At 41.0% G+C, this 27925-nt stretch overlaps 3 protein-coding genes across 6 annotated transcripts in view; 2 read left to right on the top strand and 1 right to left on the bottom strand.

Moving 5' to 3' along the window:
* The window catches only part of tsc2 (TSC complex subunit 2), a 29510-nt gene extending 23341 nt beyond the window's left edge, over positions 1-6169 (bottom strand). For 2 of the 3 annotated variants that reach the window (XM_084381616.1, XM_084381615.1), the window contains exons 1-10: positions 5683-6167; positions 5109-5205; positions 3245-3428; positions 3045-3131; positions 2847-2957; positions 2604-2751; positions 964-1081; positions 824-872; positions 258-383; positions 21-94 (exon numbers count right to left, since the gene is read on the bottom strand). In XM_084381616.1, the coding sequence (XP_084237742.1) occupies positions 21-94; positions 258-383; positions 824-872; positions 964-1081; positions 2604-2751; positions 2847-2957; positions 3045-3131; positions 3245-3379 (848 nt within the window). In that variant the 5' untranslated portion in view covers positions 3380-3428; positions 5109-5205; positions 5683-6167. Of the gene's footprint in view, positions 1-20; positions 95-257; positions 384-823; positions 873-963; positions 1082-2603; positions 2752-2846; positions 2958-3044; positions 3132-3244; positions 3429-5108; positions 5206-5682 lie in introns of all 3 variants that reach the window. The other variant, XM_084381617.1, reaches the window with a different exon arrangement.
* A 983-nt stretch (positions 6170-7152) lies between these two features.
* On the top strand, positions 7153-12446 carry nthl1 (nth-like DNA glycosylase 1). 2 transcript variants are annotated; one of them, XM_084381643.1, is made up of 7 exons: positions 7170-7233; positions 7303-7483; positions 9211-9479; positions 9568-9738; positions 9851-10010; positions 10673-10778; positions 11887-12446. In XM_084381643.1, the coding sequence occupies exons 1-7, from the start codon at positions 7225-7227 to the stop codon at positions 12191-12193; spliced, it is 1203 nt and encodes a 400-aa protein (XP_084237769.1). In that variant the 5' UTR covers positions 7170-7224; the 3' UTR covers positions 12194-12446. The 2 variants fall into 2 exon arrangements, with proteins under 2 accessions (XP_084237768.1, XP_084237769.1); XM_084381642.1 differs by having other exon boundaries at positions 7153-7483.
* Positions 12447-14754: 2308 nt separating this feature from the next.
* Positions 14755-25076, top strand: nherf2 (NHERF family PDZ scaffold protein 2). The gene is made up of 6 exons (XM_084370448.1): positions 14755-15643; positions 15969-16286; positions 21829-22020; positions 23273-23426; positions 23751-23965; positions 24054-25076. Exons 1-6 carry the CDS (start codon positions 15437-15439, stop codon positions 24219-24221), a joined length of 1254 nt encoding a protein of 417 aa, XP_084226574.1. The 5' UTR covers positions 14755-15436; the 3' UTR covers positions 24222-25076.
* The last annotated feature ends 2849 nt before the right edge of the window (positions 25077-27925 follow it).

Consider the following 27925-nt stretch of genomic DNA (forward strand, 5'->3'; position numbering starts at 1 on the left):
GCTAAAACCAGGGACAATACCTCTCCTCCATTATGCGGCACATGGTGTAAATGGCACTGTGGCCGAGGTGAGTTCCCAAAACTTTCCTCATTAACTGGAGGAGCAGGGAGCAGCACAACATGGGAGAACAACAAACCGCAGGGGAGAAAAGATCAGAAGATATGAATGATGCCCTTTCACATCAAAGCCTTTACAAAAGATTAAAAAGTCTGTGTGTGCGTGTTTGTGCGCGAGAGTGTGTGTGTGTGTGTTCTCACCTTCCAGCAGGATTCACAAAACTCCTTGACATTGACGGTGCGGCAGAGTGTGATGATGAAGACAGTGAGGGAGTCTGAGGGCAGGCAGTTGTAGCACACCACCGCATCCAGTACTTGTAGTGCCACCTGTACATATCACACACACAAGTAGCACAAACAAGTGAAGATCAGCTTATAATATGTACAAAAGTCTGCAGTCAAACGTGAAACCTGAAACGCATATTAAATATAAGTCAACTGTGTTAATTATTTTTACAGAGTGCTCAATAATAATCAAAGTAAAAACATTTTTTAAAAATCTCTGAGGTTCATCAGTTTTAAATTATTCTTCAGTATTTATTCCAAGGTCCTGTGTTTTATTTTTTGGTTCATTTGATCAAAATTTTTCTCACATTATTTGTCAGAGCTGTGAGACTCTAAGCATGGACGGTCAGCATGGTCTGTTGAATGTTAACGAGACGTTTGAATAAAGAATGTTTTCATTGTTCTTCAGCTGACACTTGAAAACACGTTACACCGCCGTTACAGTTGCTTCAGTTTAACTGAAATCTGTAACAAACACCTACCTCGATATCTGTTGAAGATGTAGTTCTATTGCACAGGAGGCAGATTTTCCTGCACAGAACAGAACGAGCGAAAATGCATGTTGATAACAATTTTTGGGATTTGAAAAAAGCATGTATATCTGTTTGTATCCATGACTTACTGGACCATGATGGAGACATTTTGGTCCAGGTAGCAGCTGTTGAACTTCACCAGATTTACGAGAACATGGAGAAAGTCGGAGGTGAGACCTATGTCCATCCACAGGAGGACAAAGCGCGCTGGAAGCAAGACCAGAACAAAATAATACCAGTGAGTAAGTGTGCAAAAGATGATTCATGCCTTTACAAGTCTAAGCACGAAGTTGCTAAAGTTAGACTGTATCATAATTTCTAGCATTTGTCAGCTACAACAGAAGATTTACAATCAGCACGGAGATATGCAAGTCCAGTTACACTGTTGCATCAAACTGCAAAATTAGCCAGTGTCAACACACAGTTCATTTGCAGAAAAGAGAACAGCAATCACATGTTGAAACTAACCACAGCCGAGACATAACAGAGACATACAGTATAGAGGGAGCAAACTACACAACTAACTAGGGATGTCCCGATCAGGTTTTTTTTACCCCGATCCCGATCTGAGTCATTTAATATTTAGTATCTGCCGATACCGAGTCCCGATCTGATACTTAGCCCTAACTAATATTTTCCTAGATAATACAGCTGCATTAAGAAAAAAATACCTGCATCCAAGCAGTTCCTTAATAGGTCATTTTATTTCGTTGAAACAAAGTAAATACTTTCATATGGCTCTTTCTTATTCTGCATATGCTATTGCAACATTGGTTTTCATTTGATTTTTGTTTTTTAACAAAAACAACCAAGTAAACAAAGTCAGTAACTAAACCCTGATCCTCTACCACGGAGATAGGCTCGCTATCCAGAGCGATTAATTCAGTTACCTTCTCTGTAATATTTTCGGCCAAGTCGCCAAAAATATTTCCACACTGCAGACGTTTTATCCACAGGTTCTCAAGACTAACGTTACAAGCACGTCTGCATTCTTCCACAAATTGTGCTCCGTTTACAGCTGACATAAAAATAATCGGGCTTGGGTCCACGTTCAAAATTGCCGATCCCGTGAAACAATGCCCATATCGGCCCCGATCCCAATCCCGCAGATCGGCTCGGGACGTCCCTACAACTAACTAATACAAATCCTAATACAACCCATCTTTTTAACACTGTTTTCAAGACAGTTTAAAGGACAATTCTGCTATTTTTAAACCCGGGCCCTATTTTAACATATTTTGGTGCTTAATTGACTAATAGGTACAAAAGGTTTTGGAATCGGTCCAGTAGATCGCCTCTGCCAGCAGCTGCGAAATAGGCTACAATGGCTACAACAGTCTTTGAAGGCAACTGCACCTGTCAAAGGACATCCACTAAAGCACTTCTTTTGCAACTGGTAGACTGAGATTGTTAGTTTCTGAGTGTCTGACAACATTATGGAAAGGATCCCCACACACATAGACCATTTTGTCAGAGTAAAATCCTTTTTGTTTAACCAGAAACAGCCGCCATGTTGCTCTCCTCAAAGCCACCAGACTCCATTCACAAAAATAGTAATTTTCGTAATTTTGCAGATCATCATTAAACAAACTTCATTCAAACTCTACAGAAACAAAATAAAACTCACCAAAACCTTTTTTGTTAATCTTTTCACCAATCACCAAATCTGTTTTGTTCAAAATAAACGCTTAATTCATAAAATCAAAAATGTTCTCCCATGGAATTTTACCTATGTCCTCCTCCAGGTACGTGATGTCTTTTCCATTCTCAGTTAAGGCCTTGAAGACTTCCAGCCTATCAGAGAGGTCCTCGTTGCATGGTTGGTAGTCTCTGATCACCTTGAAAAAGTAGGCTCTCAGAGGGCCAAGCCGCTCGCCCTTCACATAAAACAGTGAACACACTTGAATGAAGTGACAGCAACTATAATCGCATTTTGTGTCACAGCTTGTGTGTGTGTGTTGAGCCTACATACCTGTCCCTGTATGATGGACCTCAGCAGCTGTAGGACAGCATGTCTAGCCTCAGGTGGCTGCTCTGGAGACAGCATGTCCTCCACGGCTTTCCACACTGCCTCCACTGCATGCTGAAAAACACACACAGATTTTGACAAACACAGAAAACAACATGTAGTGCATTGTCAGAAATATCACGCCAGGAACAGCAGACTCACCTCCTCAAACTTTTTCGTTTTGGCAAGATCACAGACGTGGTTCATCATGCGAACGCGGTTGCTCAGGCCGCAGTCTGGGTGAAGCTCCTGAAAAAAAATCAAGGCCGTGACATCATGCAAAGCATAATGGGAAAAAATTTAAATGCATGGTGAGTTTGAGTGTGCATGAACATGCAGAGCAGTCACTTTCTCCTGCACACCTTGATTATGTCAGTTGTTATGATGAACTCGGACGGTTTGGTATCGCTCTGCTTGCTCGGTGGCCTTGGGGGTCCCAGCCCAAAGATCCCCTTCACCTTGTCCTTGAGACTCTCCTTGCTCGGTTGTTTATTCATGGCCCAGCTGGAGGTGTGACAGAGCGCACAGGCTGGGACTGACGGCTGCCTGGAGAAACAGTAACACATGCTTAGGAATTTTTGCAACAGATTTAAATTAAGATAGCTTTATTGATCCCAATTAATTTCAATTTCAAAAGCAAAATAGTTTTATATCAGATACAACAGATGAGCATACATACAATGAAAACAACTAGCAGCAATGAAAAAAAATCATTTTGTTATAGTTCATATCAGTAATTGAATTTGTTATAATGTATCAGTTACTCAAAATGACTGCTGTCAGCATTTAGTAGCCTGATAGTGGAAGGAATGAAGGACTTAGAGAATTGGTTCATTCTCCTAAGGGGCACATTATATTGCCGGTCTGAGGGGATGACAGGGAATCGAACATGGTTAGATTAAGACATTTTTCATTTTGCTTTCTGGGTCAGTTCATGTCAAACTCTGTGGAACTTACATCACAATGCAGTGAATAAATACATACTTCTTGCACTTTGCCTTTTAGGGGTAGTTTGTATTCTTCAGTTAGAAAGATATTATGATGTATCATTTGATGATTGTCTTGCAATCTATCAATTACTGCAGATTATTGTATCATATTGTGAGTTACTCTGTGATTCCCATGAAGGCCAGGTAAAGCACCAGACTTTCTCTAAATGAAACTACATGTGGTTTGCCAGCCAGAAATGTTATTGTCGCTGCCCGATCCGTACCAGAAACCTTGATTTGTTGTACAAACAAAGCATAAGTCAGGTTCTAACACCTGTACGAGGGGTTATTCTTACCCCAACTGCTCCTCAACCACTTAACTGCTTGGGCCAGCTACACCATAGTTAAATATGACCTAGAACTAGAATCATAATGGTAAAATGTTGACAAACATGAACAATGAACATGCCTGTGACTGAGTATTACCTAAACCAATCTGACAGGAAAGACTTAAAGTTTTAGTTCACCCAAACCACAAACTTTTCATAGGATTACTCAGAGTAACTGAGGTGCCGTTTTGAGAAGGACACACTGTTGTTGAATCAATATTGCAGCAGTCATTAAATATATCTCTGCACACTTGACTGTTTGACAGGTCAGAGAGCAGCACTTGTTTACTTTAGTGTGCTTGTACTACTATGCCCATATCTTCTTTTTTGGGACAATTACTTCTTTGTTGTCTGACATCTGGAGAGTGTGGAGTTATAAGGACGTTATTGATCGAGATTTCTATTTTTACCTTTTTTTCTCCTACCGAGACTCTGACAGTGTGAAGTTTTATAGATTTTATCAGGGGCTCTTTGAGGACTTTGCTTAGCTGAGGTGTCAGTATGGTTCAGTCTCACTAAATCTTGTTTCACGATCAATATATTTAGCAGATGGTGAACTAGACAAAGGACACAGTCAGTAAATATGTGTAATCTGATGTGTGACAGCAACTCTTCTGTTTTTCGATGGAGTGTGTTTGTTTTTGTATTATGTTGCCAAAAATAACACAGAGGGAAGGACTTATATATGCCTTTTTCACCTAATTACTTTAATGGCTTTTGGTGCGTTTCCTCTGGGTATTTTATATATAAATTAGGGCAGCAGCAGAAATCTAACAGATATTTTTGACCCTTGTCCGATGAAACAAAAACTAGCGTAGTGAGGGATTGGTAGAGGCTCTGTACCTCAGGTTTGAATTTATAGTTATTCTTACTTGTGTATTATCATTAAAGGGTTGAATATTATTTACCTATAACTCTGTCTGTGCGGTGGATATCTTCTTGCCCCTGACACCGGACCAGACGGAGTTAACGAAAGTTGGTGGCAACATTACACTGCCTTTACATCTGCAACAACAAACATTCATTACAGGTAAATGAGTAAATGTGTTTTCATGTAATTTGGGTGAACAGAGCCTTTAAGACTTCAGCAGTGAAGTTTGGAGTCCCAGCCTGTCAATGTGTAAACCCAGGGGGGAGGGGGTGGCAGGTTTGGAGAATTTGCTGTCATGTGGACTTGACAGAGACAGAGGGGAGGGGAGGTGAGCAGACAGACAACGACTGGTTTGTTTCAGTTCAACAACAACAAGCACATCGGTACAAGGTAGCCTCCAACCACAGCTAGTCATATCTGTGAGCACTTGACAACGTAAACATGGTTTAAATCAGGATAAATGCACAATGGCGCTGCTGCTGGACCGTTAGCTACGCTTTATATTGTGTGCCATGGGCTAGCACACTCCCTCTGTGGTACTCAAGGTCTGGTAGCTTAAAAGACAACACCTCCTTCCCTCTCCCCAACTCCTCCCCCCCCTCTGCTCTCACCTTATTGGAGATGAGTCGCTTTCATTCACCCACAGCTTCGTTCATATGCAGCCAACAGAGCCGTCTGCGTCTGAGCATTGATATAACTCTGTGTTTGCTGCTGGACGCTCGTTCTCGTCCAAGCTCGGTCCTCCACTGCTCAACCGGATGACACAGTAATGCTCTGACAGGGGCACTTCCTACAAAAACACGTTTGTTGCACTCGCTGATGGGAAATGTAGTTCTTCTGAGCAGGCTAACCCAAACTACGCTAAAGCCCGTTTGTTAGTTTAGATATTGTGACAAACGAGGAGCAAGACATCTACAAAATGATGCGCTACTGTTCTGTTTCCTAACGCCACCGTAAAACCGTTTAATGTCCAAACAGAAGTTATACAACGCAAACTGAAACGTTATCCAGCTGTTAGCTAACTTATAACGAGTAGCTAGCTAGCTTAACACGCCGCCGACGCTGAAGTTGGTTCCTTGTTGGAGGCAGAAGCTGCACCGTGGCCAGGCTGCCTGTGAGTGGAGCTCTCAGATAGCAATGTAGAGTCACTGTCACTTATTGCTCGGTTAAAGACACAGAGAAGCGAATATCTGGGGTGTTAAGTAAGAGAAAGCAACGTAAATAGTGAGTCATTTTTTCATATGCCTCCTTCTTGTAAATGGTGCCATTTTGCAGGTACGGTTTTAATACTACAGCATGATTTTAGTCCAAACCCTAGGTCATTATAGATTTGCTCAAGATAAAGTCATTCGGGATAACAAATGAATCAATCCATAGTAACCTAATTCAACTGAGTATTGTATTTTTATTGACACAGTGTTGATGAAATTGCCTGTAAATTCACCTCAAGGTGAATTTTAGCAAGACATTGAAAGTGTCTTATTAAACTTAGATTGGCAGGAGGTCGGTGAGAGCTGGAAGAAAACGCTGTTATAAAATCCATAGAGTGGTAGGTGTTATAAAGTATACTGTCTAGACTGAGATAATAGAGGATGTATGGGCAGAGTACAGTATTTAAAAGAGGAAAACCCAGATGTTTTGAGAGACTATGGATGGACCGAGATGTGCTTTACAGTCCTACATATCAAATGATATGATTATGAGCCTCAGATAAAATCAGTGGAATAAAAACAAATTTGCAGAGGAGCTCAGGTGATCACTATGAATATCACTTTCTTTTTATTTATTTTTTTGCAAAATCTGTGATTTAAAATACCAGATCACACTGCATTCCTGTTGCTGGTTTATTTGAGTTTACATTTCCCCTATATCCGACAGCTACTTATCTTCTTCATTCAAAATATAACAGCATACTATTACTTTTAATACCTTCTTAGTTTAGGGCCTGTTTTGATATTTAAATCATCTAATATAGTTGCCAAACATTCATTGTAGTAGTAGTTAATTTCTAATATTGTCATTTGTAAGTTTTAATTATTCATTGTTGTTGTTGTTGTTGTTGTTGTTGCACTAACCTGCAAGAGGGATCCAACTTTTCCGGTCCGCTCGTGACCAGAAATGACGAGTGAGAAACCAACTTCGGCTCCACCTAAATGTTTCAAGTAAGCTACAGCACGAGGGTCTGTCATGTAGTCCAGTGTTTCACAATGACTTCTCCTTATTTCACACAGAGGTCTGTTATCACTCGGAGTGGGACCCACATTGCTGGCTGCACACCTGCGGCCTCTCTCGGGTCCAAACGTACCGACAGACGGACGAATGTGGGACCAGTCTCCTCTGCGCCGGTGAAAGTGGAGGAGGAGGAGGCGAAGGTCTCTGAGCCAAGACCCTCCTCGGTCGCCTTATCAGAGGGTAATGTTTACATTCTAGGCTGCTGGCTGAACACAGACACTTGGCGAAATGTTAAAAAGAAGACACAGTGCATGTAACTAGCTCACACAGACTGCTGTGTCTCTAACCCTGGGTGATTAGCTATGGTCGTTGTGACCTGTTCACCTTTTGGACTCTTGCATCTGAAAGGTGAGTGGCACGTCACCACAGTAGATCTGCGCAAGACGAGCTGCATCCAAGGCCACTGCAGACTAGACCTTATCTCCACTAATGTGACCTTTCAGAGGACATGCAGGCTCAATGTGTGCTGCAGGAATAGTTCACCTCACACCGTTACTGTCATGCCTTCCTTCAGAAACTGAACATTGTTCATGTCCTCCACCCCACATTTGTTATAATTGGGGAAGAAACTAATATAAAAGGATCCAATTTTAGTGCATCAAATGTCAGCACGTGAACTCTTGTGTTTTTTCCTACATTTATCATTTTCGTTCAACCTTTTTTCCCTCCATATGTTTCTGCTGGGCATCCCTGCGGTGGCTCTTTGCCCCAACCCCCAGTTTAAAGGAACACTTCACCCAAACATGAAAATTCAGTCAGTATCTACTCACCCCCATGCCGATGGAAAGTTGGATGAAGTTTTGTAGTCCACAAAACATTTCTGGAGGTCCACAGCAAAACAGTGTTGCAGCATTCTCCAAAACAACTGAAGTAGATGGGGACTTGTTTTAAAATGTAAAAACAAACAACTGAAAAAATAACATTAAAAGGCTCAATACAGCTTTTCCACATTTCTTGAAGACCCAAGATCCCAAATCGATTTGAAAAGATCATATTGACACCCTGGACACGCGGTCTTCTTCCCTTGCATCCACTTCAGACAGGGTGCGTGCTAGCGCTTTTAGCTTAGCAGATACAGTGAAGATTTTCAACCTAAAAAGGGTCCAAATAACGTCTTTTCAAATCAAATTATTATCTCTGGGGCTTCTGGTGAATTGGATCAGGCTGGACAAGCTGTATGGGACAATTTAATGTTTTTAATTCCTGTTGTTTTTTTCCATGTCAACACAAGTCTCCAGCTGCTTCAGTTGTTTAGGAGAATGCTGCTTTGCTGTGAAGCTCCAGAAACATTTTGACGGCTAGGAAAGTTCACCAGACTTTCCATCGGTTTGAGGGCGAGTAGATAATGACTGCATTTTAATTTTTGGGTGAGCTTGTCCTTTAAGTACCACCATAAGTGGTCATGATACAAGGAACGGCATAGAAATGCAAAAAAAAGTACTGTGGACTTCAGAAAAATGTGTGGAAAAATTCAGTTAGCAGCAGTTAGCAGGTACTCTGGTGATATGCTGCTTCTATTTGTCGGGATGAATTCAAGGTGACCAGTTCTTACCGATTGCACTTTTAAGGATAGACTGATTTTTTGTTTATCTGTAACTGTTAAACCACCAAATTATTCAAATATTTCAACTGTGACTACATTCTCCATTCCCTTTTTGGCATTGAATTGTGGGGAAAACAGTATCCATCGTTAACACCAACTTAGTCAGTGGACCAACTTATGTTTATTTTTCAGGCTTGGCCCATGGTTATGGATGAAATGTTCATTGAGGTGCCCACAATGTTATTTCTCGAATACTTGAATACATAGTTTCTGTCATGTCGTGTACTTGACTTGTAATGCAGACTCAGTGTATTGCCATGCTTGGTAAGATAACTCTCATCCTCTCTCCTCTGTGTTCATTTAGGTGGCTGCCCTGAACCCCTCCGCCACAGCACAGCTCATCCAAAAACAGAAACAAACACTTTACCACTGTCTTCACACAGCCGCAGGAGGAGACAGCTAAAGGTGGAATATGATCAGAATGACGGTGTTACACCGGTGAAGACAGAGCACTGGGAACCTCCTGACTGGAAGAAGCAATTAGGGTACATTCGTGAGATGAGAGCCGGCCGCGATGCACCTGTAGATAACATGGGAGCGGAGAAATGCTACGACACAGAGGCCCCTGCACATGTGGGTGTTGTTGTCTATTTTTTTTGTAGTCTACATAATTTACTGGTTTAAATTAATTTGTTTTCTTCCCTTTGTTGTCTTCTCACAGGTGAGACGTTTCCAGGTGTTGGTTTCACTCATGCTGTCTAGTCAGACCAAGGACCAGGTGACAGCAGCCGCTATGCAAAAGCTCCGAGCTCACGGCTGCAATGTAGAGAACATACTCGCTACTGATGATGACACACTGGGAAAACTCATCCACCCTGTCGGCTTCTGGAGGGTGAAACTCTCTTAATGTGTTACATCACGAAAGTTTAATTAAATCAATTTCTCAACATCGTTCTTTGGTTTTGCACCTTATTGTAATGTTTCTCCCACCCACCCTTCTCTAGACTAAGGTGAAGTATCTGAAGCTGACATCAGCCATGCTGCAGAAGGAGTTTGGTGGGGACATCCCAGACAGCGTGGAGGGGCTGGTCCGCCTGCCTGGAGTCGGACCTAAGATGGCTCACTTGGCCATGGACATCGCCTGGGACCAGGTGTCCGGCATTGGTGGGTAAACACTCCTGAAGCGTGCACAGTAACTTACAGATGAAAAGGAATAATGTTGTAGGGGAAGATGGAGCTGAGTTTTTGAATGCTAATGTTAGCTGATAGGTTGTCAAATATGATGTGTAACCATGAAATATCGCCTAATGTCTCTCTAGACATCATTATCCATAATCTTTTCAGTTGCTGATCAATTAGGACGTGGTGAAATGGTAAAGATTTGTCAGATTTCCTTATGTTTATATGACCTGCAACCTAGAAAACAGCAGCATAACATTATCCCAGCATTGGGATGAGGAACAGCCGCTGTGTGATCTATTTCACATTTTGTCTGATCAACAGTCTAGAAATAGTCCAATTGCTGTATGAACCATTTTCTGTAACATAAAACAAAGAAAAGCAGCAAATTCAAATAATTATGACGCTGGAATCTGGTAACATTTACCAATTTAGTGATACTTAATGAGCTGCTGACTGTGATGTATAGTGATGTGTTTTCAAGGTTGGTACAGCTGAAGCATAGAAAATAACAGATTAAAAGGAAATTTAATACAATGTGTGTGTGTGTGTGTGTGTGTGTGTGTGTGTGTGTGTGTGTGTGTGTGTGTGTGTGTGTGTGTGTGTGTGTGTGTTTGTGCGCTCATACAATGTGTTTTTTTGTTTAGGCGTGGACACACATGTGCATCGTATCTCTAATAGGCTGGGCTGGCTCAAGAAACCAACAAAGAACCCGGAGGAGACACGTAAAGCCCTGGAGGAGTGGTTACCCAGGTAACAGCTTGACTTGATCACTGCTGACCCGCACAACCTGATTAACACAGACCAACAAACCTATAAAGATCAGAGGCACCACGATTGGCCCAGATACATACAGCACATACTTGGCTCTGGTGATGAGAAGGAACTCTGCACCATATGATGTGGTCGCTGATTTTTAAAATTCCAAAATATGGAAAACTGAAAATTTGGTAATTTAATTTAATGAATGACAAATCTATCATCTGCAAGATGATTTTCAGTACGCAAGTCAGTATATAACCATTATAGGTGGAAAAAAATCATGAAAAGTAGCCTCTTGTAGTTTAAAACACACGATTAATACATTTTCCAAACTTTACTGCCAGATTTTAACATTGTTTATACAATTGTTTAATTTACATTTTAATTACAGAGAAAATGACCAAATACAAACATAACCTAAACACAATACAATACCAAAACTACAATCACAACACAAGGACGATTCCTTCTAAGGCATTATCTCTATTAAGTCCCTGCAGGGCTGATTTTAACACATTTTGGAATAACATAAGTTTACTGTAGAAGTGATTTAATATAGTTGTATATAGATATAAACAACTTTTTCTTGATTTAAAGCTTCTTTAATCAATAGTTATACATTAACAATGGAATCAAACAAATACATCTAATGTGAGAGGGGTCACATGAAGCGATAAAGCCTAAACACTGCAGTTCCCCAGAACATTTGCATGGTTTTGTGTTGATTTGTTTAACCAACAAACCTTTCTCTTTTCAACCTATTAAAGGTCATTGTAACCTATAATAATAATTGTATAATGACGTTTGACGCGATGCCGAGAAACTGATATTTTGGATGGTCATCATCTATATACAGTTCAACATGCTGAGATTAATATGACAGTGATGATGATAATGATATGCACATGTAAAGACTGTTTATTGCATAATTTGCAGGTAAAGGAGGGGTTTTAGGGTGACAGTTAATGATATCGCCTGCGGAAAAAAACTGTTTTTGCATGTACTGTAGCTGCTGTGGCATACATTGCTCTGCATAAATCAATAAATGAATGCAGGTTTAAAGCTACGCTTGAGATGTACCTGTTACACTCTGTTGCAGGGAGCTGTGGAGTGAGATCAACTGGCTGCTCGTGGGTTTCGGACAGCAGGTTTGTCTCCCCATCAACCCTCTTTGCTCTGTGTGTCTGAACCAGCACAGCTGTCCCTCTGCCCACAAGAACTCTCCTACAAAGAGGCCTAAAGTCGGATCCCCACGGTCTCCAAGTCCGACCTCTCCTTTTAAAACAAAAACTGAACCTGAGCAGGATTCCACTGTTAAAGACAAGAGGACAAAGAAGGAGCCGCTGTCCACACCTGTTTCCCCCACCACCCAGAAGAGGAGGCTGAAAAGTAAAGTTAATCATTGATTTAGTTGTCTCATCAGTTTTTGTCTGAGCTGTGACCAAATGTTGGAGGAGACTTAAACATACAAGCGCACACACACTGAAAACATGCATCTAAGTTAGATATTAATGTGAATATGTAGTTCAGGATATTTGTATATCGATTGTTGAGTTTTATTTGACACTATAATGACACCTATTACACTTTATATAAGATGAAATATTTTTATACTAATACTGCTAATTCTTTGTTACCAAATAAATGTCTGTACTGAAACTGGATGTGAAGGTCGTGTTTCAAGTTTGCAGTGTTTCCAGTAGAGGGCGTCTGTTGCGTATTCACTGGAAAAATGGCAAGAACATACACTTGAAAAAGCAATTTTATTGCACTGCATCAACATTAATTTCATGTAAATAATATTATATATATTATATATTATAATATTCCTGTGCCCCAAAAATACTGTTCCTAGAATATTCAATTTGCTCACGATGAAGCAACATAAACTAAATACACAACATACAAATATACTCAAAAAGAAGACGAGTAAGTTGTATTGATCAATTGGTAAAACTTTATAATATCCATCATTAATGAATGGTAAATTGATATTTAATTAAACTTTAGTTACACAGTATGTGTTCTCCATTATGTACATCAGCTGTAACTTTACAACAAACAATTGCTTAACAAGTGGTTTATAAAGCATTTCATTGTTTGATAACAGTGAAATGTCTATGAATAAAAACCTGAAGTGTTAACTGTCAGTTCAGTAACTTGGCTAGTCACATCTTTCTCTTTACTGTAAAATATAAAGTCAAAAGAAAAAATGTTAAAGGTGCAATATGTAAGAATAAAAGTTTAAAATGTACGAATTAATCAAAAATGAAAATCATTATCAGAATGTGAAGAAATAACAGTTTTGACATCTTTGTGTTGTGTCAGAGAGAAATCTACTGAAGTAGCATGCTAACCAGCTAGCCCCTAGCCAGTTTGTACCTCAAGAGGTAACAGTCCGATAGTAAACAACACCTCCAGTGCTCCGAGCTCCTCGTCCAGGCAGAGCTAATACAACTGCTAGCTGCACGTTTAACTGAGCTTACTAGCCAACAGCAGCTACAGTTAGCAGTAGCTACTGTTAGCAGCAGCTAACGCTCCTTCGGTGCCATTTTATTTATTATCTTACATATTTTAATTTTTTTAACTGTTCACTCTTATATTCATCTCTTGTCAGGCTTTTTATTCTATCTTATGTTTTTAGTTTTTTAGGTTAAACTCCAGTGTTTTCCCCAGGGGGGTCCCCCGCACTGGGAGTTGTGCCTGGGCTGCTGCTGGGGGTGCTGTCCTGGGTTCCTTCGGCCCTGCCAACTGTTGTCTGTCGGGGTCGGGGGGCCTGGGCACTGGTGCCCCGTGGCACGGCCTGTCACTCCTCCCAGTGCGGACGGCCCCGAAGGTGGCGTTTCCTCAATCCTCGGTGCCATGCCATGTCTCCCTATTGTCAGTAGTGAGAGTGTGCAGGTGCGTGTGTGTTTGTGTGTGTGTGTGTGTGTGTGTGTGTGTGTGTGTGTGTGCCTGTGTGTGTGTGTGTGTGTGTGTGTGTGTGTGTATTATGGAGGGTGGGAGGGAGGGGCTTTCTTTAAAATTGTTTTGTCTTTTATGTGTAAAGCACTTTGTGCTGCACAGCGAAGTGTATGAAAAGTGCTATATAAATAAAGTTTTGATTGATTGATTTGATAACGGTTACTCCTGTGATTTGCTGCCCCCTATTTGTTTGGAGTATTGATTCAACAGGTGTTCAGTTCTGACATATTGCCGTGCACACCGTGCACCAACCAAGAGATTTGAAAGGGCAGATAAACAGTAATGGACAGCCTCCATTCATACAAACATAATTGAATATGTGCAGGCAGCCTGAACAACATGAACATACCTGATTTAATTACATGCCAAGTGCTGATTAACTGTTCTCTGATGATGTTACTCAGCAAGACTGCTTAAACTACAAATGATTTTGCACATTTCCTTTAACCCTTGCAGAACTTATTTGTTTTGACACTTGGCAGGAAAAGCTTTGGTGTGATTAGTAGCAATAAGAACCGCGTCTCATTAGGCGTGTCACCTCCAGGAACCTGATATTACAAGTTGGTTTACTTACATACTGACTTTCATACTTGGTACACATTAATGGAACAAAGCCACTGTTAGTGTTGTTAGTTTCACCTTGCCTGTTGCAGATAGGAATACACTGAACTAATGCCACTGCAACACACTCGCACAGTGCTCATATTAGTGGCTCTAAACCCTTCAATTGTGTGATTTAGAGGGAATAATATTACACCCTTAAGTATGGATCTTGTGTATTGCTGGAGGGCACATCAGCAGTGTTTAGGATATTTGCCACAGGTGACAAAAACTATTTTTACTGAAAAAACAATAACAAACACCGTCAGTCTCTGTTGTCCTGAGACTCCCTTTTCAATGGATAAATACAATTAAGCCTGAATAACCACCTGGCAAAACACTAAACCTCATATTTCATGCAACTTAAAATCCCCTTTTATGCAACCGGCCCTTTATTGATCTCCAGCGGAGATAGAGAGCGGATAAGGAAGATTTCCGTTCTCAGGTCACAGACGGGACAAAAGGAGCAAATATCCTCTGCGTAAACGCATCTTGGTGAAGAGATCTCGTGATGAATATTCTTCACATGACGCATTTACAGCCTGGTTACTGTGTGCAGGCTATCACTTTCAGCCTGCATGTCGCGGATACGTCAGGTGTGCGCTGCCGGAGACGTAGAGGTTTCATCTGTTGTTGACGCCTCTTCACTCTTGCACCGGGTCGGACAGGAGGACACACGCCCCGCTGACGAGGAGAATTAAGTGTTACGTGTGAGGAGCAGCTTTCTAATCTCTGATCTCTTGGATTACTCCTCCGATGGACTGGACTTGGCCCCTGTCCGTGGTTTTTTGGCCATTATTTTACGCACGCCGTGCACCACTTTTGCGCGCTCATATTTGCGCCCCTGGCATTTGCATGATGGATTGAACTCATTAGTTTTAGCCTAGTTTTTGATTTGAGCCCTCTGAACAATTGTGGATTATTTATGGACTCGCATCATGCTTAATGATGATGATCTTTTGGTCACAGGAGCGCGCAGCGGTAGGTTGGATTAAGAGTCAGAGACCTTCCACCGCTCTTGGGGCAAGCACCTGTTTATTCTCCTGAGACACTTTGACCTGTTTTCCGCCTATTGACGCGCTGGGATGGATAGCGAGCTGAGACCCAGGCTCTGTTTCCTGACCAAAGGAGAGCGCGGATATGGGTTTCACCTGCACGGAGAGCGGAATAGAGGCGGGCAGTTCATCCGCAAAGTGGAGCCCGGCTCCTCTGCGGACCTGGCCGGGCTGCGACCGGAGGACAGGGTGGTGGAGGTGAACGGGGAGAATGTGGAGAAAGAAAACCACCATCAAGTGAGTGATGGCTCAGTACACAAGTTTTGTTTAAATCACAGATAAGCCCTTGCGTGACAGAGAGAAACCAGGAGAGGCACATAAACTCTCTGAGGCGCAAACAATGAGTTCTGTACCTGTTCGACCACTTTTTCCTTTGCCTGGGGAGAAGGAGGGGGTACTAAAATGGGTCAATGTGAGCCTTGTGTAATGGGAATCACTGGGTGTCTTTGTCGTGCAAAAATATGCTCTGTGCAGGCTAATTCAGGGTGAACAACATGCACTTAATGACACATACTATTTAAATTTGTCTTAAGGAACTCCTCTTTGTCTCTCCTCCCTGCAGGTGGTGAACCGTATCCGTGAGGTGCCCCACCGCACCAGGCTGCTGGTGGTGGACAAAGACACGGATGAGTTCCTCCGCAGCCATGGCCTGGCCTGCACCGAGGACCTGGCCATTGAGATGGGAACCCTCTCCCCGCGCCCCTCACCGGGGCCCACCCCTTCTACCTCTCCCATACCGAGAGGGAGCTCACCCCAGACACCCAAACCCAACCACACACACTCATTTCATCCCCCTGCTGCAGAGTCACCCACACACTCGACCACACAAGGAAAGGTCAAGAGATCCTCAGTGACATCAAGTACAGCCACAGACACAGAGGTAAGACTGGACATCAACACACAGATAGTTTTTATCAGAGCACTCTTTCTACCTGGTGTCTGCATGGCACTAATCTGGAATTGAGTTCTTATGTGATCTGCTGGATTCAGTCCCAAAGCAGTGCCTTTATAAAGAGTCTGGTAACTTCTCTCAACAGGTAGGAATGAAGACTACAAAACACAGGAGAAAAACAGCACAGACCTCAAATGTAATGAGGAGGAGAGAGAAACTGTAGAAAAAGATTGTATTATCCCTGAAGGACATTCTTGTACAGAGATTGTTCAAATTACAATGAATTAAGAAAAAAACAATAGAGTAATAAAAATGCAGCGTATGTTGAGTGTATGAGTAAATGCCAATTTGTGATCAATAGAATAATATTAAAAGTAACACTTTCTAATAACAATAATTAATAAATGTTAAATGAATGGTTAATTAAAGGTTAGTTAAAGGTGCAATGTAGTGCATGTAATGTAAGAAGTTAAAAATATTCAAGAATTCAGAATGTGCACAAGTAACAGTTTTGATGTTATGATGTCAGCTAGCCCTGTCCCGTCCCAGTGCAAATCTCACACCCCCTGGTCCGGGAGCTCCCATTCTAGACCGCTATCTGCATTGCTAACTGAGCTGGCTAGCTAATGACAGCTACAGTTAGCAGCAGTTAGCGGCTGCTCTGGTGATATGCTGCCCCAAGTGTGTTTTGAGTATGAATTTCACAGGTGGCCAATTCTTACATATTGCACCTTTAATAGTTATTTCGCTGTGAACAAACAATCAGATGCTTTAAAAAAAAAACATTTGTTAAGAAATTATTAATTGTTAAGTTTGAACTGATGTTTGTAAATGGTTAATAAATAGTTCATTTTTAAACATTATTGGATGGCCATTTTAAATGTGCAATTGTTATTTATGATACTTTATAATTACTTAATAAATGGTTTATAGAGCATTTAATTGTTTGTTAACAGTGAAATAACTATTAACTAAAGTTTAATTAACTGTTAATTTATCATTTATTACTGATGGTTATAATAAAGTGTTACTGTTAGTAACACTTTATGGGCAATGTTATTGAAAAGTAACGCTGCACATGATGCCGAAAAACAATTAAGAAATGAATTGAAGCCACAAAAGGCAGCAAGAAAACATTAGTATTAATCACTGCTTTACGTCTTTAATTAATAATGTTTGTTTTATTCAGCTTGATGAACACAACATGAACACAAAAACACAACTTGTAGGACACAAGCCTTCCTCTTTTTAGTAAATATTAGGCAGTAAAGTCCATTGTAGTGCATGCAAATTGCAAAATGGAACAGTGAATAACTAAATAAAACTGTAAGTGAAAGTGTAATTAAAGAAGGTTTTAAAGGGTTTCACATCTCCTCTCTGTCACAGTGCAGCAGCGGGTTTTATTGTCCTGTTGTAACTTTCCCTCCCATTCAAACATCTGTTTAAGTAAGATCTGAACCCATTGTTACACATGTTTACACCTGCTGTAGTCTCCAAGCAGTGTGAGCATTTAAAATGCACATTGTATTTAAAGAGCGCCGTCTCACGGTGCATACTGAGTGTTGTTAACAGCTCACATGTTCAGCTGTAGGATTGTTCCCACTTCACTGAGAGTTGAGTTTGCCTTAAAACAATTGTCCCCCCATGTTATTCTATTTTGTCTACAGGGCTTGAAACAGTCTAATTAAGCAGGGGTTATGTAGGCTAAGCTACTAGTTTTTTCTCAGATAAGTTACATTCTGAGACGTCTTTTCCCTTTAAAAGTCTGCTCTGTTTGGGTATTTTACTTTGACTGGGATCTGACTTTCCATCAAGAGTTCAGATTTTATCACTCACTAGTCTGCTCAGCTTTAGTTTGCGCTTGTTTTCACAAAGCGGGCTTTGAGTGTCTGCACGGATGAAAGAAAGGACCGGGCAGACATGTGCGATCAGATAATAAGATAGCAGTGTTGCACAATCAAACTCCTTTGCATAGGTGTTGTTATCTATTTGTATTTTTTTTGGGCACAAAGTCTCCTACTGTGGGACCTCACACACCTCTGACCTTACAGCTAAAAAAGAGATCAGGTATAGTTAGGAGCATTCTTTGGTATGCTGTCAAAGCTTTGTTAATGTACAGAAGATAATCTTACAATTTCCAAAATGTCTGAGCCAGCAAGTGTGCCAGGGTGAAAACAAAATTTCCACAATTGCCAACCAAAGATCACCATGACGTCTTAATGTCAGCCAGGCTGCAGGAATAACTGGGAACTGTCTGTCAGAGATTGAGCTCAGTGTTTGGGCTCCAAACAAACCTGCCATCTGTTTAGCTGCAGGGGAGGGTAAATACAGGCTGCCCCTTGGCTGGCCATCATGGCTCTCTCTCTCAGTTTTGGTTATAGGTTCAGATCAAACAACATCATTCACAGTAACACCTGTAAGACACAGTGTAATCGAATACATAAACACCCACTTTGACTGCGTTGATCAAAACATACATTTTTAAGCTTCACAAGCGTTTTTTTATTACAGGGCTGTGGTGAGGAATTGTGCAGGTGTGTCCACCTCCTCTACATAGAGTGACATGGAGGCCAGAATTTGGGGTGGTAGACATTTTGGAAACACTTTATATTAGGGAACACATATTAATTAACTAGTTGCTTATTGTATGCCTTATTCTGACATTATTCTTCTATTCTTTTCCCTAAATAACCTCCTAATCGCTGCTTTTTGATAATAAGTAAGGAAGTTGTTGTACATGATTTACAATCTTAATATGCTTTGATCCAAATGGGCCTCATAAGGTGATAGTGCCACAAGAATAGTCATAGTTCATAAATATGGTCTATTCTGATGTAACACAACGCAAAACTACAAGTGTTAAAAGTGGCCAAGTTACTCAGAATTGAAGGATAAATTCACCCAAAAATGAAAATCCAGGCATTATCTACTCACCCTCATGTGGATGGAAAGTCAGGTGAAGTTTTGAAGTCCACAAAACGTGTCGGGAGCTTCACAGCAAAACGGGGTTGCAGCATTCTCCTGAACAACTGAAGTAGATGTGGACTTGTTTTGAGACGTCACAAAAACAACCTAAAACAATCATGAAATGGCTCCATACAGTTAACCCTTGTAATCCAAGTCTCTTAAAAACAATATTTACACCCTTTTTAAAAGAAATCTTCACTGTAGCCACTTAGCTCCAAGCATTAGCATGCACCCCGTTTGAAGCGGGTGCCTGAGCTCAACAACACGTCAAGAGTGTACATTTTGTTTTGTCAAATTTTGGGCTCTTAGATTACGCCGGATGAGCTGCATGGAGCCATTTATGCTTTTTTTTCATTAACTTTTGTTTTTTATGTTTGAAAACAAGTCCCCACCAACTTCAGTTGCTTAGAAGAAATGCTTCAATGCTGTTTTGCTGTGAAGCTCCAGAAATGTTTTGTGGACTCTACTGTGGATATTGAGTACATTTTCATTTTTGGGTGAACTTATCCTTTAAGTCTTTCTAATTAAGAAAGTGTTCCATTCCTAAAGTGAGGTTTTGCTCATTACTAATTCACTAGTAGCTTGACACTTGTTATCATCAGTAAGCAGCAATTAGTCGGTTATTGAGGGAAAACTTGTAGTTAAAGGCCTGGTAGACCAGATTATGGTCATGCATTAATAAGGCATTAATAAGCGCTTTATAATGACTAATAACGAGCCAATATGCGACTGATTTGCATGCTCATAAGCAACTATTTTGTGTTTATTATGTGGCCCCTTTAGTGTTACAGACATTTTTTAAATAATATCCCCAGTGATGAAGTCCTGTTCAGGGCATTAGAGTGGTAGACACTAATTTGGTTTCCATCCTGGTTGCATTATTTTGTAGACATTTTCAATAAGGGCTTCTGTATGTACAGTATGTGAGTAATTATTTTTGCCCACTAATTCAGCAGCTCCAATCAGGAAACCATTATTAATCCCAGGCTGACCCCAGTGAAGCCCTGTGCTTTTCGTGTGCGTGTTAGCCATACAAAAGACACACGCTCACACTCTTTATACACACACAATCTCTTTGTGTCATCCATCCGCGTCTGTGTCACTCGTCTTTTGACATTCACACTGCAAATGTAAATACAGACGCAATTTCATCGTTGCATGATGTTATTATGGCAGCAGGTGCCCATATACAGTTGTCTTACGTAACCACAGTGACGGCTGCTATCACAGCCATGCAAGAGTCTGGCACAGTTGCGGGCACACACACACACACACACACACACACACACACACAGAGAGAGAGAGAGAGACAAAGCTTTATGGCATTTCACTCAGCTATCTGTAAAAATATATGAGAAACACATTCAAGAGAATATGAAGTAATAACAGAGTAAGTCCAGAAACAATATATTTTGATAATAGGACATATTGACAAATATGACGTTCTTGATTGACTGATTGGGTTATAACATGTCAGAAAACAGTGGAAAATTGCCCGTCACAATTTAATTTAGGGACAAAAGGGACAGCTTCAAATTCCAGGACCTAAAGATATTTGATTTAGTCATGTAAAGCAAAAATTATGAGCAAATCCTCACATTTGAGAAAATAAGACCAGTGAATATGTGCTTGAAAATTACTTATAAGACTTACTGATTATCAAAAAAGACCTCAAGATATTTTTTGTCAGTCAACCATTTGATCAATCGACTTGTGTCTGACTTGATTATCACAACCACAAAATGGTGTATCTGTAGAAAAAACTAGTAAATATTTCCAGGTCAGTTAAGTGTGAAGCCTATGTGTGTCTCAGTTAATTTGGGCCGGCGTGACAAAAATAGTAAACAGGCCAGCAACATAAACAGATCTTTAAAACCAGCGGGACACATGGTGACCCGTCACGACGGGGATCTGTCACGGAGGTTGTTCTGTTCCATCGCTGCAGCTGACAGACGGAGATGTACTCTGCTACAGTGATAGACCATGGACACACTCTCTCTATGTGTGTGTGTATGAGTCTGCTGTTGATGGAGCAGAAAGGACAGAGCGATCTGGCCCTCAGGTCAGCTCACCCATGAAGGTGCAGTCACAGTAGTGTCACCAGACAGTCACTATCCTGGGCTACCCTCAGGATGGGGGACTAATGCATTGTCCTGGCACAGAACACAGACACACACACACACACACACACACACACACACACACACACACACACACACACACAGGGTGCACCTTGTATTAGAGAGGTCGGGTTGGAAGGTGGCTAATGCATGTTTCAACTCTTGTCATTGGTCATTAGGCTCAGGATTGGTCTTAATGTCTCTCAGGTAGATCCACTTAGCCCACTCTGCTCAGCTCTGAGACCACTGGTTTGTGGTCTGCAGACACTTTTCCCTGCTCTCTGCTTTCTGCTGCAATTCCCTGAGCAACACACACAAAAAACAGAAACTATACACGCTAATGAATCAAGTTAGAAAAAAAAATGTAATCACTCTCGCATAACAGACAGCATTTGAATGTCCCCCTTTCTTATATCCTGTCTTTGTAAACTGTCCCATTATAGGTGCAGGTGCAGCCCTCACCGGAGTCGCCGGTTGAGCTCGTTCCCCGTCTGTGTCACCTGGTGAAAGGGGAGCACGGCTACGGCTTCAACCTGCACAGTGATAAGACAAAGCGTGCACAGTTTGTGCGTTCGGTGGACCCCGACTCAGCTGCTGAGAGTGCAGACATCAGGCCTGGAGACAGACTAGTGGAGGTACAACTAACCAGCACACACACATTACAATAAATGGGGCAGAAGGATGACCCACATCGCCTTCACAAGAGTAGATGCATTGCACTATAATTTTAGGGAATTGATGATCTCTACTCCCCGTATTAATCAGGTCTGTGCACTGGCTTGAGGTGTGATTGGATTAGAGCAGATTAGCTGGATTTAGAGTGGGTGGGAGAGAGTGGTGTGTAAAGGAAGAAAAGACGATGAGGGATAATCTTGAATGGAAGTGTAGAGGAGGGGCTGGTGTTGTTTGTGTCTTTTAATGTGGTGGACATGTATGCGCGTCTGCATGTGCGTCACAGACTTATAGATAGGTGTGCTTGCACGAGACAAACATTGTTTCTATTTCCTTCTGTATGCGGTGCACAGTTCATGTATAGAGGAAGAGTGCGGCGGCAGGAAAGAAATTCATGCAAATAAACTCGCTTTACTCAAATCACAGATCTGTTTTTGGTCAGTGAGGCTTCTGTTTTGCCTACGTCCTAGTTTCTGCCCTGTCTCCTGTCTGTCTCTGAAATATTGTCTATGCCAGTGGTTTCCACCTTTTCTCCTAAGGGGACCCCTTTTCTATCACCGGCTAAACTGATGACCCCTGAAGTGACATATTTTATAAATGATAATAATAATGATAATCTTTATTTATGTAGCACCTTTCAAACACAAAGTTACAAAGTGCTTTACAATTTAAATGGTTGGTCCATTCTGGGCTACTGTAGAAACATGGCAGTGCAAAATGGCAGACATTCTTTAGGTTTTTAACAATGATGCATACTTAATGAGCTTCTTTTTTGCCAAATTCAGTGTTTTCTGCTCCCCGATGCTTGGCCATTGTTCTGGTAGCTCTTTGGTTGTTTTAACTGCATACTTTTCTAATACATGGCAATGTTTTTTGACAAGGAGTGAAGGCTCTGTGAATATAGCTTGCAAGCTTATGAGGTTTGTTTTTAAATTAATGTCTTAAATAATAATCTAAACCTTAAAAACAACTATTTCATTTAGTTTTCTTCACAGATATGAATAAAAAAGCTGAGATATAGGCCTACTGTATTGTTTTTCTTACACCCCTTAAAATCAAGAAAGGCTTGCAACCCCCTGTAAGGTTTTGGTGACCCCTAGCAGGGGTCAGGACCCTCGAGTTGGGAACCAGAGGTCTATCCATATTTTCTCTTCTTCATCTTCACTTTCCTCTACTGTGTCTGTTTCCTCTAACGTTTCCTTTACTCTGTCCCAGGTCAACGGTGTGAACATAGAGGGCCTGAGGCACTCAGAGGTGGTGGCACTCATCAGAGCAGGAGGGGAGGAAGTGCGCCTCCTAGTGGTTGACCCAGAGACGGACGAGCTCTTCCACAGACTGGGGATCACCCCCACCACCAGCCATGAAAAAGGTCAAATTGTACACACACACACACACATATTTGTACTTCGATACTTGTAAGGACCCTGATTGACAGAATGCATTACACTTCCTCAGTAGCCTAACTTTAACAATGACAACTACACCAAAATACATTTCTAAACCAACCTTTTAAACCAAATCTCAGAAGTTATGGTGACTGACCAAAGTGTCCTCACACTGTTGTTTAAAAAGTTGGTCCTCAATATGTAGCAACCACAAGTATACACATAAACACACACACACACACACACACACACTCTCTCTCTCTCTCTCCTCTCCCAAACGTCTCATGTGTTTCTGTTCTCTCTCACAGAGGTCTATGTGGATGATGAATCAGCCTCAGAAAGCACCCCGCCCACCCCGTCTCCAACCACTGAGCTCCCTGCCACAGGTCCACCAATCATAAATGTCACGCTGACAGACTCCCCAACGTCCCCGAAATCCCGGACCAACGGGAGCTCAGCATCTCAGTCCTCAAGAAGTTCCACCACCCAATCAGAGATCAGCAGCTCGGACATGAGCATCCAGGTGAGTGAGCCGGTGTGAGATTAATAATGTAAGAAACAGTCAGAAAACGAGTGTGCATAAAACCTTTATACGTTTGTGTGTATGTTAGGTCCACGATGAGGACGACAGGCGTGTTTCGGACCCTTTCATAGACAGCGGCCTGCGTCTGAGTCCCACAGCTGCTGAGGCTAAACAAAAGGCCCTAGCCTGTCGCAACAAGAAGAGAGCACCTCCAATGGACTGGAACAAGAGACAAGAGATCTTCAGCAACTTTTGACTGCAAAATGCAAGGAGAGACAAAGAGAAGTGCAAGAACTGCATAGAACAAGAGAAGATATTGTAATTCCTAACTGTTATATTGTAATCTTAACTACTGCACCTCAATCTTGCAGAGGTACAGGAAAATAAAAGGAAAAAGAGATGGTTAGTGACATAGATAGATGTAATCTTAAATTCTGTTCTGTGATGCCAGATATAAAATAGTATTGTCTAGATGCTTACTTCACAGTGGCTATAAGGACAAAGACATGTTTTGTTGACGTGTCAGAAACACACTGCGTTAATGACTGACAGAACACCTACTGAGAGACTCATCCATGCAAATGGTGCCGGCTCAGCACACAGTGTTTCTCTTTATTAAATCACAGTCATTTCAGAGCCATGAGTAGTGACTATAAATCTGTACCAGCCTATTCGTCTGATTTTGTGCCGTATTTGCTGTAGATTCACTTTCCTGTTGCAACTTTGGTAGGTTCCGTTTCCTGAAATAGTTTCATGTCTTATCAAATTTCAATGAGTTCAATGTGAGTCCTGGATTAGTTGTCTTGATATTAACATTTTGTTTGTCGTCTGTAATTTAGCACGTCACTTTAAATGTAAATACAGAGGAGATGGGAGAGGATAAGTTATGAAACGATGTTGGATCACCTCAGTGCTTCTCTTCAATGTTATAGGGACATACTGTAAAGAAAAGAAAGAGATGGTTGAATAGAAAGATAAAGCTATTGAAACTCTGATCTCTTGTTGTAGCCCTTTGAGGAATTTTTTCTCAAATGTGCTTGGTTGAAACTTGTCACAATGTAAAATAAACTCTCGGATTATGTGTAAATGCCACAACAGAATGTCGATCAATACATGTTTCAAGATTCAATTTTATTTATCTTTGTACAACCAAAATTGTCAAAGAAAACAAGTCCTCTGACATGATTTTGTATGGCAATAGCAGCCACACACTGGGATAGTAGCTAGCTTCCTTGCAAGCATAATACTGCGTCTTCTTTCTTTTTCATTTTATGGTAGGTAGCGACCAGTGTTACGGTGCGTTACCGCCACCAACCATGACAAAGCAAAAGCAGAAAGAAACGGAAATGATTTGAGTCATTGCATTATTTAGGCAATATGTGTATTATTAACACAACATTAATATGTATTTTGTAAATAGCACGGTTAATGTCAATACCGGTAAATCACCACACCCCATGTTTGATAGGCAGCTGGTTTAGATGCACCCTGTGACTTTACCTGCACTCAGCCCTGAGTAGCCAGTTCTACCTTCTTTATGACCAGCATGTTGCTATCACTGACAGCATGCTGCTCAACCCACCAGCAGTGGATTATCACGTACGTTTACTGTAAAGTATTTGTACTCTACTTGAGTATTTCCATTTTAAGCTACTTTAGTTTTAGTTAGATTTATAGACATAAAACCTATTATTATGAGTTTCTAACCAATATATAGCCTATTGTTAAGGGTTAAACTACCTGATAGTAATGTATATAAAGCATGGTAGTTAAAATGATCTCCAACACTAACCATTAGTAATGTTATAGTAATAATAATATGATAATATAGGATATGATACCGTAGAATTAGAAGGACAGGGCCTTTCCACTGCTTATTAAGATTTAACAGAGCATTTTTACAGTGTGACGTTGCTACTTTTACTGAAGTAAAAGATCAATTACCCACCAAACAACAACCAATCACCCATAGTTACTCCACCTTAGCAAATGGAAAAGCATAGACTCTCTACACTACACATGTTGATTCTGAACATTACCAGAATCAACATGCAACTCATGAAGAATGATTAATATGTTTGCATGACATGGTACTCTTTTTATCTTGCTGTGTGCTTCTGTTTGCAAGTGACCAGCCCAGAAAGACAAAATGTAAGATCTCAGATAAGGCCAGAGTCTTAATTTGTCACTGTCTGATCTGAACAGACTTTGAACTTTAATTCCTATTAGAACACACAGTCTTCTGTGGCCATAAGGGTGCCATTTAGGAAGTGCCTCCCTTTCTCAGGCAACAACAGTACATCTATTGGGACGTGAACAAAAGGCCAAATAAGGACACCTACAGAACAGGAAAAGCCTGTTTGTGTGCATAATAAAACATATAGATATTATCTTCAAGTTTTTATCTCTCAATTCTCAATTCCTGCTTTGAAATTGTTCTTGTATCAGATGCAAATTTCTTTTTTCTTGTAACAAACAGTCCTAATGTTTCCACGACCAAAAACTCACTACACCTCTGTTATGACATTTGCCTCATACTGTATAATTACCCCACTATAGGAGGGACATAGTTGTATGTTGGGATGGAGACAGTGACAGAGAGGTAATGAGGTCTCAACTCTGGGACTTTCCTGAACTCACTCGGCTACAGCTCCACCCTAAGCTTCAGGGTAGGAACAAGTAATATCAAGGGATACAAATATGACCTGCTTTGTAACAGAAGCCTGTAATTATGTGCTTGAGAGAAATCAGATCGGTGGTTTGTGGGAGATTTATGACAGATCTTGTTCAAACTGTTTATGTGACCCCAGAGCAGTAGATGACTCAAAGAGAAACAGAAACACACATGCTTTGTGAACATTTGATAGTCTATTGCTGCCTCTGACATAAATGAAGGCGAATTTCTATTCCTGGAAAGACTGAATGTCTGATTCCACACAAAAAACAATACCTCAGTCGCAGATACAAAAGCTGCTGTACAGACAACAGAATGCCTCTGAGTGTCAGTATGGTCACACATATCTAGAGTTTAAATCTTTCATATGCTGTATCTCTTGATAATAATACAAATGCATTCAGATTAAAGGAGACATATTATGCTCATTTGCAGGTTCATAATTTAATTTTGAGTTACTAATAGAATAGGTTTACATTCTTTAATGCTCAAAAAACACATGAGTTTTTTTGATACTGTCCAGTGTTGCAGTACTGTTTTCCCCCTGAAACACTCTGTTTAAGCATCCGTCTTGTTAAGACGAATACAGAGTCTCCTCTGATTGGTCAGATCACACATGTCTGACCCAGCACCACAGACAACAACAGAACAGCTGGCTTAATTAACTATTACATGCCAAACTAGCTGCTGGGCACAAATAATACAAATGTGTGACTTAGTGTGATGAAGGAAAAAAACAAGGAAGAATAATAGATGATTGTTGTACCATTGCAGGCGGTAAAAGTGTCTACATGAGTATTTATACAAGGTTATTGGATCCTCTTTCAACATTAATGATGTTTAGATGGACAAGAGACATGACATCATGCTTTTGATGTACATTTTCAGTTGAAAGTAGCTGAGACCTCTACCTTTAGTGAGATATTCTTTAATTTTGTGGAAGTAAAATGAAGCCTTGGTAAAAGATCAATAAGGAAAGTCTCTTCCCTGTTCCTCATGGATGAATGTCTGCCATTACTGGTTCTACTCCACCAACCACCAGAGGATTCGAGTCGACTCCCTGCAGCAAGTTCTGGGTCTGGGGTCCTCTCAGTTGGTTGTGCCCGGAAACCTTTTCTTTCCTCTTTCTAAAGACCAGATTTGGCAGATAAGACTGCAGTACCTTGGATGGGAAAACATGACTTGACCAAGGACTTGACTTGCCCAAGTACAAAATAGCCTGAGACTTGCTTGAGACTTGGACCAAATGACTTGAGTCACATGTCTGCAAACCACCACTGTCTGGA

This window comes from Pagrus pagrus (assembly GCF_965226575.1).
Source record: "Pagrus pagrus genome assembly, chromosome: 2".
NCBI classification, from domain to species: Eukaryota; Metazoa; Chordata; class Actinopteri; order Spariformes; family Sparidae; genus Pagrus; species Pagrus pagrus.